Raw genomic sequence first — 11,689 nt, 5'->3', positions numbered from 1 at the left:
ACTGCAAGTGCAAACATAGGATAACGTATCTGTCGTCTAAATTTAGCATAGGTTGAACTGGGTGTCTTTTTTCAACCTCATCTATGTAACTATGCTGGTTTTCTCTTCCACTCTCCTCCGATTTATCTTTGTTCCCTTTCCTTCTCTCCGTCTCCTTTCTGTAATGTCGCCTCTTCTGGTCTTACTCTCTTGTAAATTCTCCCTCTTGCCCTTTGGTCACTCATGTGTATCGTTGTTCCCCCTCCTCCTCCTCTCTCTGCTCCCTCATTTCTCTCCACATTATAACTGCTCTCCCGCTTCACCCACAAAAAACCACAACCGTCCGGAGACTCTCCAGACAATATGTGACATGGTTTCCCAAGATGATTACATCTCGGCAGGTTTGTTTGTGCCGCTGTGCGTCTTGGAGAAAACACCACGTATCAAACTGTCGCGGAAAAACTGCGGCACGTCTCGGCTGTGGATCCCGACCTCCTCAAGGAATTGGTGATGCAGGATAAAACTCTGGTCGTGTCGAAAGATGGCAAAAACTTCACCGCTATCAAGGTGAGCGGAACAAGATGTTTCTACCTTTTCGGATTTCGCTTCAATTAATGATAGCAACAGGGCGTAGCCAACGCGGGAGATCACGCAAAGGCAAGTTTGGGGCAAAATTGTCGTACTCGACGTCAAATCAAGGCGTTTGCCCCAACTTTTTGCGGCTTGAGCAGTGCCAATAGGAGTCGGGAAGGCGTTTTACATGACGCAGAATTTGAGGCGTAATAATAATAATTGTAAAAAAAAAAAAAATTGATTAGAATGGTCTAATACAGCGGTGCGCAAACTGTGGGGCGCGCCTCCCCTGCCGACGGGGGGTGCGGGGTTTACAGAGGCCCCGCGCGCTTCACGAAGGCACTTAAATAAGTGCCGGGGGAGCTGCAGGGCCTCTGTAAACCTAACTTACCATGGCTCCGGCGGCTTCCTCCCTGTGTTGCCATGGCAACGCGGCGGCAAAATGACGCTGCGAGGTCATGTGACGTCACGTTGCTATGGCAACGTGACGTCATTACGCCGGAGCGCGGGTAAGTTGGGGTTGGGGCGCGGGAGTGAGGGGACAGCCGGCAGGGGGGCGCAGGGAAAAAAGTTTGCGCCCCCCTGGTCTAATAGACCGGAAACGATTAAAAAAAATAAAACAAAGAAATAATGGAAATGTATCCAATTCTGCATCTCTGTATGGCACAAATTTTTATCTAGTATTTGTGCCACCAAAAATCCGGCAAGTCCAAATGAAAACCTTTTGTACATTAGAAGTAAACATGAAGAAAACGAAGTAATGCAGAGGCGGCAAACTCCAGTCCTCTAGGTCCATCAACAGGTCAGGTTTTCAGGATATTCAGTCTTCAGCACAGGTGGCTCAATCTCCGACTGAGCCACCTGTGAGATCCAGACTACCCCACACCTGGTGGTGGTCCTTGAGCAGCAGAGAGTTGGCCACCCCTGGAGGAGCACATCAAAACTTCCAATCACAATGTATTTCCGTTGGTCCCCCTCCCCCTCCCGGTGTTTTGCCGATGGATTGTACATTGCAGCAACATATACCTCAAATTGCCTACATTAAAAAAAAAAACTCCTATGGTAGCCAAACTGAAATTAGGGATTTTGTTTCTAAATACATGGTTCAATTATTATTATTATTATTTTTTTTTTAAACGGCCACAGCAGAAGGGTTAATGGTAATTTTCCAACCTGCGGGTAATAAATTGAAAAGCGGTTTTCTGGCAAAATTCACCCAAGATGTAAAAAAATAAATAACACCACTTACACTGAACGGTATCAAACAGATTAGGATTTCGGGAACCAGAATTTTGAGGTGTCTCCAATTGGAAAATCCCTTATAACTAGGAAATGTTTTGCAACTTTGTTTCTGCCAGAAGTGGGTGACAGACCAATCCCTACCCCCCCAGGCAACCCACGGCAGAGAGCGTGCACAGGAAGAGGCCGCGCATAAGCAGCCGAATGGTATTACTCTCACAGATAAGCCGCCAACTGCGGAAGAGCGCGCGGCCGCCATACTGGCCGCGACTAAGTCAGAAGGGGCCATTGAGAGGCAACAGATCCTGAGACAAGAGCGTCTCTTTTACGGAGCTTTGATGGGTAGCGAGACAAGGAACGTGGAGTACAAACGGGGGCCAGGGGAGTGTATGTACACCACTCTGAAAGAGTATATGCGCAAACACGTGTGCGCCTTCCTCAACAGCGAGGGGGGCAGTCTGTATGTGGGGGTGGAGGACACCGGGGTGGTGGTGGGACTGGAGCTTGACCACAGAGATGTGGATCGGATACGAGTGCTGGCGGATTCCATCTTTAAAGGGTTCAGGCCGCCGGTGTTTCCGGAGTCGTACAGCCTTGGTTTTATCCCAGTAGTGAAAGCCGGGGACTCTGGTCTGTTTCTAAAGGTGATGAGGCTAACGGTTCACCCGTGCCAGCAGCAGGCGGAGCCCATGCTCTATGAGACGGACAAAGGCAAAGTATATCTGCGGCGAGATGGCAGCGTGGAGGGGCCACTGACAGGAAGTGCGGTGCAGGAGTGGTGTAGGAAGGTGAGGAAGTGACAAGGTGTGTGGGGGGGGAGGGGGGCTATGGAGTAATGGTGACAGAAGAGACCTATGGCTCTCAGAGTCTGTCACTTCTACTGCAGGGTAACAAAGACCAAGGGAAGCTATGGGGACATACTGTCCACCCCACCCCACCAATGGCCCATGTAGTTTCTGCGAGCAGGGTGAAATGGTGATATAATGGACCTATTACCTACACGCACAGTCAGTCTCCATGACATTGTGTGTATTGTACTCGTAGTCCCTCTGGCAATGAATGGGTTCATTTCTTTTTGTTTCCTCACCCCAGAAATGGACAACAGAGCTGAAGAAGCGGGAGGAAACGATGGACGTACTGCTGAAGGAGAAAGCGAGTCTTCAGCAGCACATCCGCTCCCTGGAGGAGCAGCAGAGACAGATCGCCAACAGCCCGAAGGTGCAAAGTAAGGCGTGTATCACCATGTGAGCGCACACATTGCACAGCCTGTTACAATAAAAGGAACACCTTGCATGCGCTGCTGAGATGTTAGCTGTGATCGAAATGGCTGGGCTACAGCCCCCTTCTGTCTGGCACTCTGCATTGGGAGGGGCAAACCATTACCCAAATCTCCCTTCTGCCTGTGTGACACTGCAGGGTGGAGGGACAGACTTCATGAGCCACAGGTCTCTGCTGTCACACCCCAGGGACAGACGTCACCCACACAAAACGTCAGCAGTTGTATTTGTAAAAACACAGCCCACGACAAACTCGCTAATCAGAAGGCCGTTTTAATCTTCACACATTTTAACAGCATCGAATACTTTACCAGTATCTGTTGAATGCAGGGGAGTGGGAACAAAATCATGTTTTTGGTATTAAACAAACAAAACATTATTTAAGCAAATAAATGCCACACCCCCCCCTATATGCATTTTTGCGGCATAGGGGTTAAAGCATCTTGAGAAACGCCGCCCTTCACTCTGGACCCCAAACAGAACAGGCTCTTGCAGTATATTGTTCTAGTTCATGGTTAGAGCAGCTTGGGTAGAGCGAAGTTGAGGTAAGTGCAGAGGCAACAACCCATTCACAGACTGGACCCACTTGACTTCTGCGGAGCCTCCCAACAGTGGTTTCTCTAGTGGCATGAGGACCGTGCCAGTTCTGCTTTGCTGATTTGACATGGCATCAGACCCATGAGCAGTGCCCACGCCAATAACGAGGCGGATGGTAGAGCAGGCGGCTGCGATGTCTGGATTGCTCCGTTAAAAGGGTCAGCCCCATGTGGGTCAAATTGACCCTTCGACCATTAAACCACGTCAGTCTTTTTGCGCCGACGTGGCACCGACCCTGTAACCCACTAAAAATGGCGCGGTCATTGGGTCACTTTGCTCCTACATGGCGCTGACCCCCGAGGGAACATTTTTCAGGTCTTTAAATTAAAAAAAAAAAAAGCTTTCCCGTCGCTACAAGTATATACACAGTATTGCTTTATAATGCAGCATGTTTGGTTTCAAGGCAGGAGACGTGTCACACAGTCTATAAAAGGGTGGCATGAAAAATGTCCCTGCTTTAACCGCAGAGGGGCCAGTGGCACATTGCACAGCAGGGGGTTGCGGGCTCCCGATGGCAGTGAATGGGTTAAATAACACTGATTTCAACAGCCAGAGACGGCATAAGGAAGGGGACCCGGGCGGCAAAAGGAGAGGAAATATTTGTAATATGGGCGATCCTAAAAACAGAACTGGTGAAAGCAATGTATGTGGCAGAGGCTTCTACTTCAAGAGGGACCTAGATTGGGAGACATACACAATTACACATACAGGATATGTAACAGTAACACACACACACACACACACACACACACACACACACACACAATTGTGTAAAGCAGGGGGGGGGGGGGGGCGCAATTTTTTTTAGTCTGCCCCCCCGCCTGCTCTCCCCCCCCCCCCCCCTTCGCTGCTGGTTTCTGACGAAGTCATTTGACGCTGCGTTGCCATAGTGAGACCAGGCGAGTTACAGAGGCCTCACGCGCTCCACCGGCATTTCATTTAAATGCTTTGGGAAAGAGCGCGGGGCCTCTGTAAGCGCCGCGCCACCCCCCAGAAAATGTTGCACTCCCCTGCTGTATAGTATTTATATTATAATGTACACACCAACATACCCACGCGTTAAACAAATATATAGCCATAGATTTAACGATGGTTACAAGATGCTCAGAGATCACTGCAAAGACATTTGGATCATGAGAAGCAATATAGTACGATAACACACACACACACACACACACACACACACACACACACACACACACACATTCTCACACATTCTCACACACACACACACACACACATTCTCACACATTCTCACACACACACACACATACGATAGCAGGAGCGCCCAGAGAGGTGGAACACAAAATCCCTACATTACCTTGCGAGTCGGTATTTATGGCGAGTGATTTGAATTCTGCGATCTCTGTATCCGGAGAGCTGCTTTCGCTTCTGTCGCTGTACGTGTCCCTGCGAGGATTAGCAAAAAAACACAACCACATTACACAGCGGAAGCACAGCCCGTGATTGGCAAACACCATGGTCACACCTTCCAGATGCTTCACCTCTACTAATGTAACATAATGATGGCGGGGACTCTTCACTAGGGCGGCTGCTATGCACGGTCTCAGAACCAGGCCATCCAATGCAGCCGCAATCGCCAACCTTGAAATCTCAGCAGCCCTCCTCGCTCATTTATATCTGCACCGTAATGTGCCCATAATGAGGTAAGTAGTTGCACGTACGTATATACACCTATAGGACCTGTTGTGGTGCTCTTTTGGGGCCAGGTTCAGCCAATGCTGTGAAACCTTCAGACAAGAAATGGAGTATTACAGTGTCCATTTGTCCAACCCCAATTCTGCCCTGTCTCGGTCAGACAAGGTAAATGGGACTGGGAGAACAGGGGGTGCGAGCTCCCACCTGTGCAAATGAATGTAACGGCGAACAAAAAGGGAGCAGCCCGCGGAAATCAGCGCAACACGATTACAACGAGACTTTAAAACAGGATTTAAAAATACCTACGAATTGCAGCTTATTTTTTGAAGTGAAACTTCTTTAGTGGCACCTATTCTGATTGAGTAAAACGGGAGAGTTGGGGGCGAAATGTGAAACGGAAGTGACGTCACGGCCCCCCCCCCCTCGCATCTACTGTGACCCTATCGCCGCCGCCGCTCCTAACAGCCACCGCTCCCCCCCACACACACCCGCTGTGACATGCGGCGGTCCTAACGGCCGCCGTTACCCCCACACGTCAGCTGCCATGGGTATAGCAAGATGGCTGCCGCAGAGCTTCCGGTGCTAGATTGAAAGGTGTAGCAAGCGCGGGGATTTTAAATCAGACTCAGTGAGCCGCTGCTCAGCCTCTCACCTCCCTCCCCTTCCCTGTGTCCCGCTGACTGAGCGCTGCCGGGGCCAGAGGAGAGGAGCCCAGGGATCATAGAGGGTAACCGAGAGGAAGCAGAGCGGTGTGTCGCTGACATGCTGAATTGCCGATGGACAGGAAGGGAGGAGGGAGGGAGGAGATCGGACCTGGCAACGATGTCCACATTAAAGGATATCAAAAGGAAGAATAGGCTGGGGAGAGGGATATCACATTGAAAACATCACAGTCCTAGTGATTCTGTGTGTGCAGTGAGTAGCAGGACAGGGCAGAAGTGGATGTGCATTCCCTGCCCTTGCAGCCAGCCGTTCAGTGCCTGTGTGTGTATGAATAAGGTAGTCAGTGTCAAATGCTGCTTCTGATGGTGAGATATACTGTAGCTGCATGCAGCTCCTGGTGTCCTGTGCTCTCTGCTAATATGCACTGAAGGAACCATCCAGACTGGCATGAGCCTTCAGCAGAACAATTAAAGACTGTCAAACAGGACACACTAAACACTGGAAATCTCAGTGCTAGTAAATACTCAGGGATAAGGAAAATAGCAAGGTATCTGTATGACAAATCTCAACTGTCAACCCAAATGAAATATAACATTCTTCTGTGTACTGGAAATATCTGATCTATACAAAGTCAGCAATATATCAGATTGTAAAATGCAGTGGTCACAGTACTAATACAACCTCAGTGGTGCTGTGCTTGAGTGCAAGAGAGAGCACAGTTATTTGAGCAAAGGACACTATAATAATGGTACTAATTTTACAAACATGGTGTATTCATGCAGAATATAAAGGGTGAGACTATTTGTAAAACACATCTCAGTCACACGCACACGCACACGCAGTCACCCGCACACGCAGTCACCGGCACACGCAGTCACAGTCACACGCAGTCTCAGTCACCGGCACACTCAGTCACCGGCACACTCAGTCACCGGCACACTCAGTCACCGGCACACTCAGTCACCGGCACACTCAGTCACCGGCACACTCAGTCACCGGCACACTCAGTCACCGGCACACTCAGTCACCGGCACACTCAGTCACCGGCACACTCAGTCACCGGCACACTCAGTCACCGGCACACTCAGTCACCGGCACACTCAGTCACCGGCACACTCAGTCACCGGCACACTCAGTCACCGGCACACTCAGTCACCGGCACACTCAGTCACCGGCACACTCAGTCACCGGCACACTCAGTCACCGGCACACTCAGTCACCGGCACACTCAGTCACCGGCACACTCAGTCACCGGCACACTCAGTCACCGGCACACTCAGTCACCCGCACACTCAGTCACCCGCACACTCAGTCACCAGCACAATCGCAGTCGCAGTCACCCGCACACTCAGTCACCCGCACACGCAGTCACCAGCACAATCGCAGTCGCAGTCACCCGCAGTCACCCGCAGTCAACCGCACACTCAGTCACCCGCACACACGAGGAATTCACACTTAGTGCAAATAGCTAATACAGGGGATGTGTGCCGAGCACGCGCATTCTAAGTCAAATTTATTTGCGTTTTGTCAATGAAATTGTATTTTGATTTTTAATTAAAACATCACCAACACAAATACAATTTCTGTGACAAAAGTCAAAGAAGTTTCACTTACTATGCGCGTGCACAGAACACACAGCTTTTTTTTCTCCTGAAAATGTGTGGATCACCCCGATTTTAAACACTTAAAAAAAACAAAGTCACTTTCATGGGTTCATTTTGGTTCTAGAAGGAACGGTCACTAATATTAGTGTTTCAACACAGCAGTAACTTTTTGGGAAGCAGAATTGGGGTTTTCAGCAGCCTGCTGTTGCATCCTCCTGCGCTGATAATCGGCACTATAAAAAGGGCACTCCAATTGCCTATGAATGACCGTGGTGCAGACTTGTGTCGCTGGATCCTCTTACCTGGGGGAGAGTCTGCAGCCTCTCTCTAAATACTGGGTGAGCCTCCCCGCGGAAGCCAGGAGCAGGCCAAAGTATGGAGGGGAGGGTTTGATGGGCCGGGAAGTGAATTCGGGATGATACTGAACGCCGACAAAATACGGATGATCTGTACGAGGCGAAACCAGAGAGAAAGATGCATTCAATTTCTCACCATTTTACTGAATGACATATTTGCAGATTACAGCTGTTCTTTTCCTTTTACTCTGCGTGTATAGGACGTTTGATCTATAAGGCTCACCATCTTTTGTTTCATTATGGTGTAGCCAGTTTGGTCATTTCTGGAAGGTCGTTTTCTCCCCGCTTCTGTTATTACGGCCCCATCAATAGACTAGAATAATATCACTACAGGAGAATCCTACCCCAATTCTCTGCTGTATGGAGGAGGGGGGGTGTTAGAAGCATGATATCTCCCTAGCAGAACATCTCACATAAATGGGCTGTTATAGGCATTAAGAGCAGTTCATTATTCTCAGAATCTGCACAAATGTGAAGAAGAGAAACGGAAGCCCCCTGAAAATAGTGAAAAATCTCTTAGACTACCCTAAAAACAATTTGATGTTACTGGAAACAGGACTGGCAGGATAAGATTTATTTTATATTACGAATGGAGAGGATGAACTCACTCCAAGACACAGAAGGCAGGGGCTAAATTCTTTAAAGCCAGAGAGACATATTGCAACATTGTCTTTACAATCCCAAAGACTTGGATACAAACATTGTGAATCGGTATCTCTTGGGTTGAAAAAAAAAAAAAAAAAAATGATGGAGAACTAGATAATATTTTTGACTGATAGAATTTGTCTGGGCAAGGAGACACAGAGACCTTGGTTCCTCACGCATGGTCTTACCAAGTAACCCAAGCACCGAGAGCTGCTGGGTTCCTCACGCATGGTCTTACTAACCCAAGTACAGAGAGCTGCTGGGTTCCTCACACATGGTCTTACTAACCCAAGTACAGAGAGCTGCTGGGTTCCTCACACATGGTCTTACTAACCCAAGTACAGAGAGCTGCTGGGTTCCTCACACATGGTCTTACTAACCCAAGTACAGAGAGCTGCTGGGTTCCTCACACATGGTCTTACTAACCCAAGCACAGAGAGCTGCTGGGTTCCTCACACATGGTCTTACTAAGCCAAGTACAGAGAGCTGCTGGGTTCCTCACACATGGTCTTACTAACCCAAGCACAGAGAGCTGCTGGGTTCCTCACACATGGTCTTACTAACCCAAGCACAGAGAGCTGCTGGGTTCCTCACGCATGGTCTTCCTATAACCCAAGCACAGAGAGCTGCTGGGTTCCTCACGCATGGTCTTCCTATAACCCAAGTACAGAGAGCGTCTGGGTTCCTCACACATGGTCTTACTAACCCAAGTACAGAGAGCTGCTGGGTTCCTCACACATGGTCTTACTAACCTCACACATGGTCTTACTAACCCAAGTACACAGAGCTGCTGGGTTCCTCACGCATGGTCTTACTAACCCAAGTACACAGAGCTGCTGGGTTCCTCACACATGGTTTTACTAACCCAAGCACAGAGAGCTGCTGGGTTCCTCACACATGGTCTTACTAAGCCAAGCACAGAGAGCTGCTGGGTTCCTCATGCATGATCTTCCTATAACCCAAGCACAGAGAACTGATGGGTTCCTCACGCATGGTCTTCCTATAACCCAAGTACAGAGAGTGTCTGGGTTCCTCACACATGGTCTTACTAACCCAAGCACAGAGAGCTGCTGGGTTCCTCACGCATGGTCTTCCTATAACCCAAGCACAGAGAGCTGCTGGGTTCCTCACGCATGGTCTTCCTATAACCCAAGTACAGAGAGCGTCTGGGTTCCTCACACATGGTCTTACTAACCCAAGCACAGAGAGCTGCTGGGTTCCTCACACATGGTCTTACTATAACCCAAGCACAGAGAGCTGCTGGGTTCCTCACACATGGTCTTCCTATAACCCAAGTACAGAGAGCTGCTGGGTTCCTCACACATGGTCTTCCTATAACCCAAGTACAGAGAGCTGCTGGGTTCCTCACACATGGTCTTCCTAACCCAAGCACAGAGAGCTGCTGGGTTCCTCACGCATGGTCTTACTATAACCCAAGCACAGAGAGCTGCTGGGTTCCTCACACATGGTCTTCCTATAACCCAAGTACAGAGAGCTGCTGGGTTCCTCACACATGGTCTTACTAACCCAAGCACAGAGAGCTGCTGGGTTCCTCACACATGGTCTTACCAAGTATATTAATTAACTTGTAATCTGATTTTCCCCATGTTGTAATGGTTTAATGAGGTTTTGCGGCTGGTTACCCGTTTAACGTTCCAGCTAAACACAGGAAGCTTGGAGGTGCAAAAGTTCTACCGTCTATGGCAGGGGTAGTCAACTCCAGTCTCCAAAGGTCACCAACAGGTCAGGTTTTAAGGATATACCTGCTTCAGCACCGGTGGCTCAATCAACGACAGCCACTTGTTCTTAAGCAGAGATATCCTTAATACCTGCCCTGTTGATGGCCCTTGAAGACTGGAGTTGGCGCCCCCTGCTCTATGGACTGAAGCACTTATTTTTAGACAGGTAATCTAACCCTTCAAGCGCAAACTGGGGGGCACAACATTTTCTAAGGAGCATGCCGAAGCACGCCCGCGCACTTGTAGTCCTGGCTACAGCGACGGCAGCTGTCGCTATAGTGCAGGCATCTGTACAGAGGGCGACCGGGGGCGTGGCCGTGAGCAGTTTGCCCTCATTGGCTCAACCGCTCACGTCACACTGCGATCTCTGGGGGAAAAAAAAAAAGTGTTTGACGTCAGCGATTGCGACCGGAACATCGCTGTGCAGAGCCGTCGCGCCCACGACGGACTGCGAGTACTGCACGCTGTCACCAGGACTATAAGCACTGCCTGTCTCTTATCTCCTCTCCGGCTTCTCCTCTTGCATCTTCTGATGGTGGCAACATGGTGACAAGACACCGCGTTGGCATGACGTGACAACCCGACGCCACAGGGATGAGATGCTGGAGAGCCGGTAAGAGAGCAGGGGAGCGAGCGCGACTTAAAGTTTGCGCACCCCTGTTCTAATCTATACATATGTTGATAACAAAAATACTCTGTGAACCATGATACACTGTGATATGTTATGTCACGTCATATCCCTCCAAGCAACCCAATTAGCTTCTCCACGGGACACACAGTATGGCCTCCAGAGCAATCATCACTCTGGCAGACATTAGAAAGTTGTACCGTCAGCGTTCCTCTGCTGATGACCTCACCCAAATATCTTGGGACGTGGGGGTGCCACAGAGGCCGAATGGCAGATCAGCTGCACCCTGAATTAGGGACTGTCGTTTTAATATTTAGCTTGGTACATGTGACACTTGAGCTCGTACCTTCCAACTCTAATACCTCCATCCGCTCCCCTTCTAAATCCTGTCCTACAAACTTCAAGCCTCTCTCCTCCAGCGCACGTCTCAGCTCTGGATTCACCTGCACGAGAGAGACGTCACAACAGGTCAATGGGCACGTGGCGGCAGGGACTGGGATTTAGGAAGCTACGATTACGCGGGGGGAGGGGGCACACACACACAAAAAAAACACCATGGACACCTCCATCAACTAACATACATACATTTAGTGATTATTATTATTTTTTTTTTTTACAACAATCTGAAGAAAACCTGAGACATTCCATGTTCCATAAATACCCCGTGTGGGGATTTAATCCAGTAACACTCATGGGTAATACAAATGTTTTACCAGGACATAATACAGAC

General features: G+C 49.3%; 2 protein-coding genes across 2 annotated transcripts; one reads left to right on the top strand and one right to left on the bottom strand.

Moving 5' to 3' along the window:
• Window positions 1-380: 380 nt before the first annotated feature.
• On the top strand, window positions 381-3,140 carry LOC142483752 (schlafen-like protein 1; the record flags this gene model as incomplete). The annotated part of the gene is made up of 4 exons (XM_075583737.1): window positions 381-546; window positions 1,234-1,255; window positions 1,882-2,579; window positions 2,884-3,140. Coding segments are annotated over 4 exons (1,042 nt in total), but the record flags the coding sequence as incomplete, so codon positions are not given.
• A 181-nt stretch (window positions 3,141-3,321) lies between these two features.
• LOC142483753 (CTP synthase 1-A-like) lies at window positions 3,322-11,422 on the bottom strand. The gene is made up of 4 exons (XM_075583738.1): window positions 11,306-11,422; window positions 7,894-8,038; window positions 4,987-5,075; window positions 3,322-4,341 (listed from the first exon to the last, which is right to left on the bottom strand). Exons 1-4 carry the CDS (start codon window positions 11,325-11,327, stop codon window positions 4,331-4,333), a joined length of 267 nt encoding a protein of 88 aa, XP_075439853.1. The 5' UTR covers window positions 11,328-11,422; the 3' UTR covers window positions 3,322-4,330.
• Window positions 11,423-11,689: the final 267 nt, after the last annotated feature.

The sequence above is a fragment of the Ascaphus truei genome, unplaced genomic scaffold (genome assembly GCF_040206685.1).
Source record: "Ascaphus truei isolate aAscTru1 unplaced genomic scaffold, aAscTru1.hap1 HAP1_SCAFFOLD_3632, whole genome shotgun sequence".
Classification (NCBI taxonomy): domain Eukaryota; kingdom Metazoa; phylum Chordata; class Amphibia; order Anura; family Ascaphidae; genus Ascaphus; species Ascaphus truei.
This window is presented reverse-complemented; position numbering and strand designations above follow the sequence as displayed.

Bases quoted from the DNA above. Each gene is read 5' to 3' on its own strand.
- LOC142483753 (XM_075583738.1), bottom strand. From the start codon at position 11,327: ATGGAGGTATTAGAGTTGGAAG. The intron at 8,039-11,305 runs GTACGAGCTCAA...CGCCTCGTACAG, and splicing joins GGAGGTATTAGAGTTGGAAG to ATCATCCGTATTTTGTCGGC. The intron at 5,076-7,893 runs GTAAGAGGATCC...TAATCCTCGCAG, and splicing joins GGCTGCAGACTCTCCCCCAG to GGACACGTACAGCGACAGAA.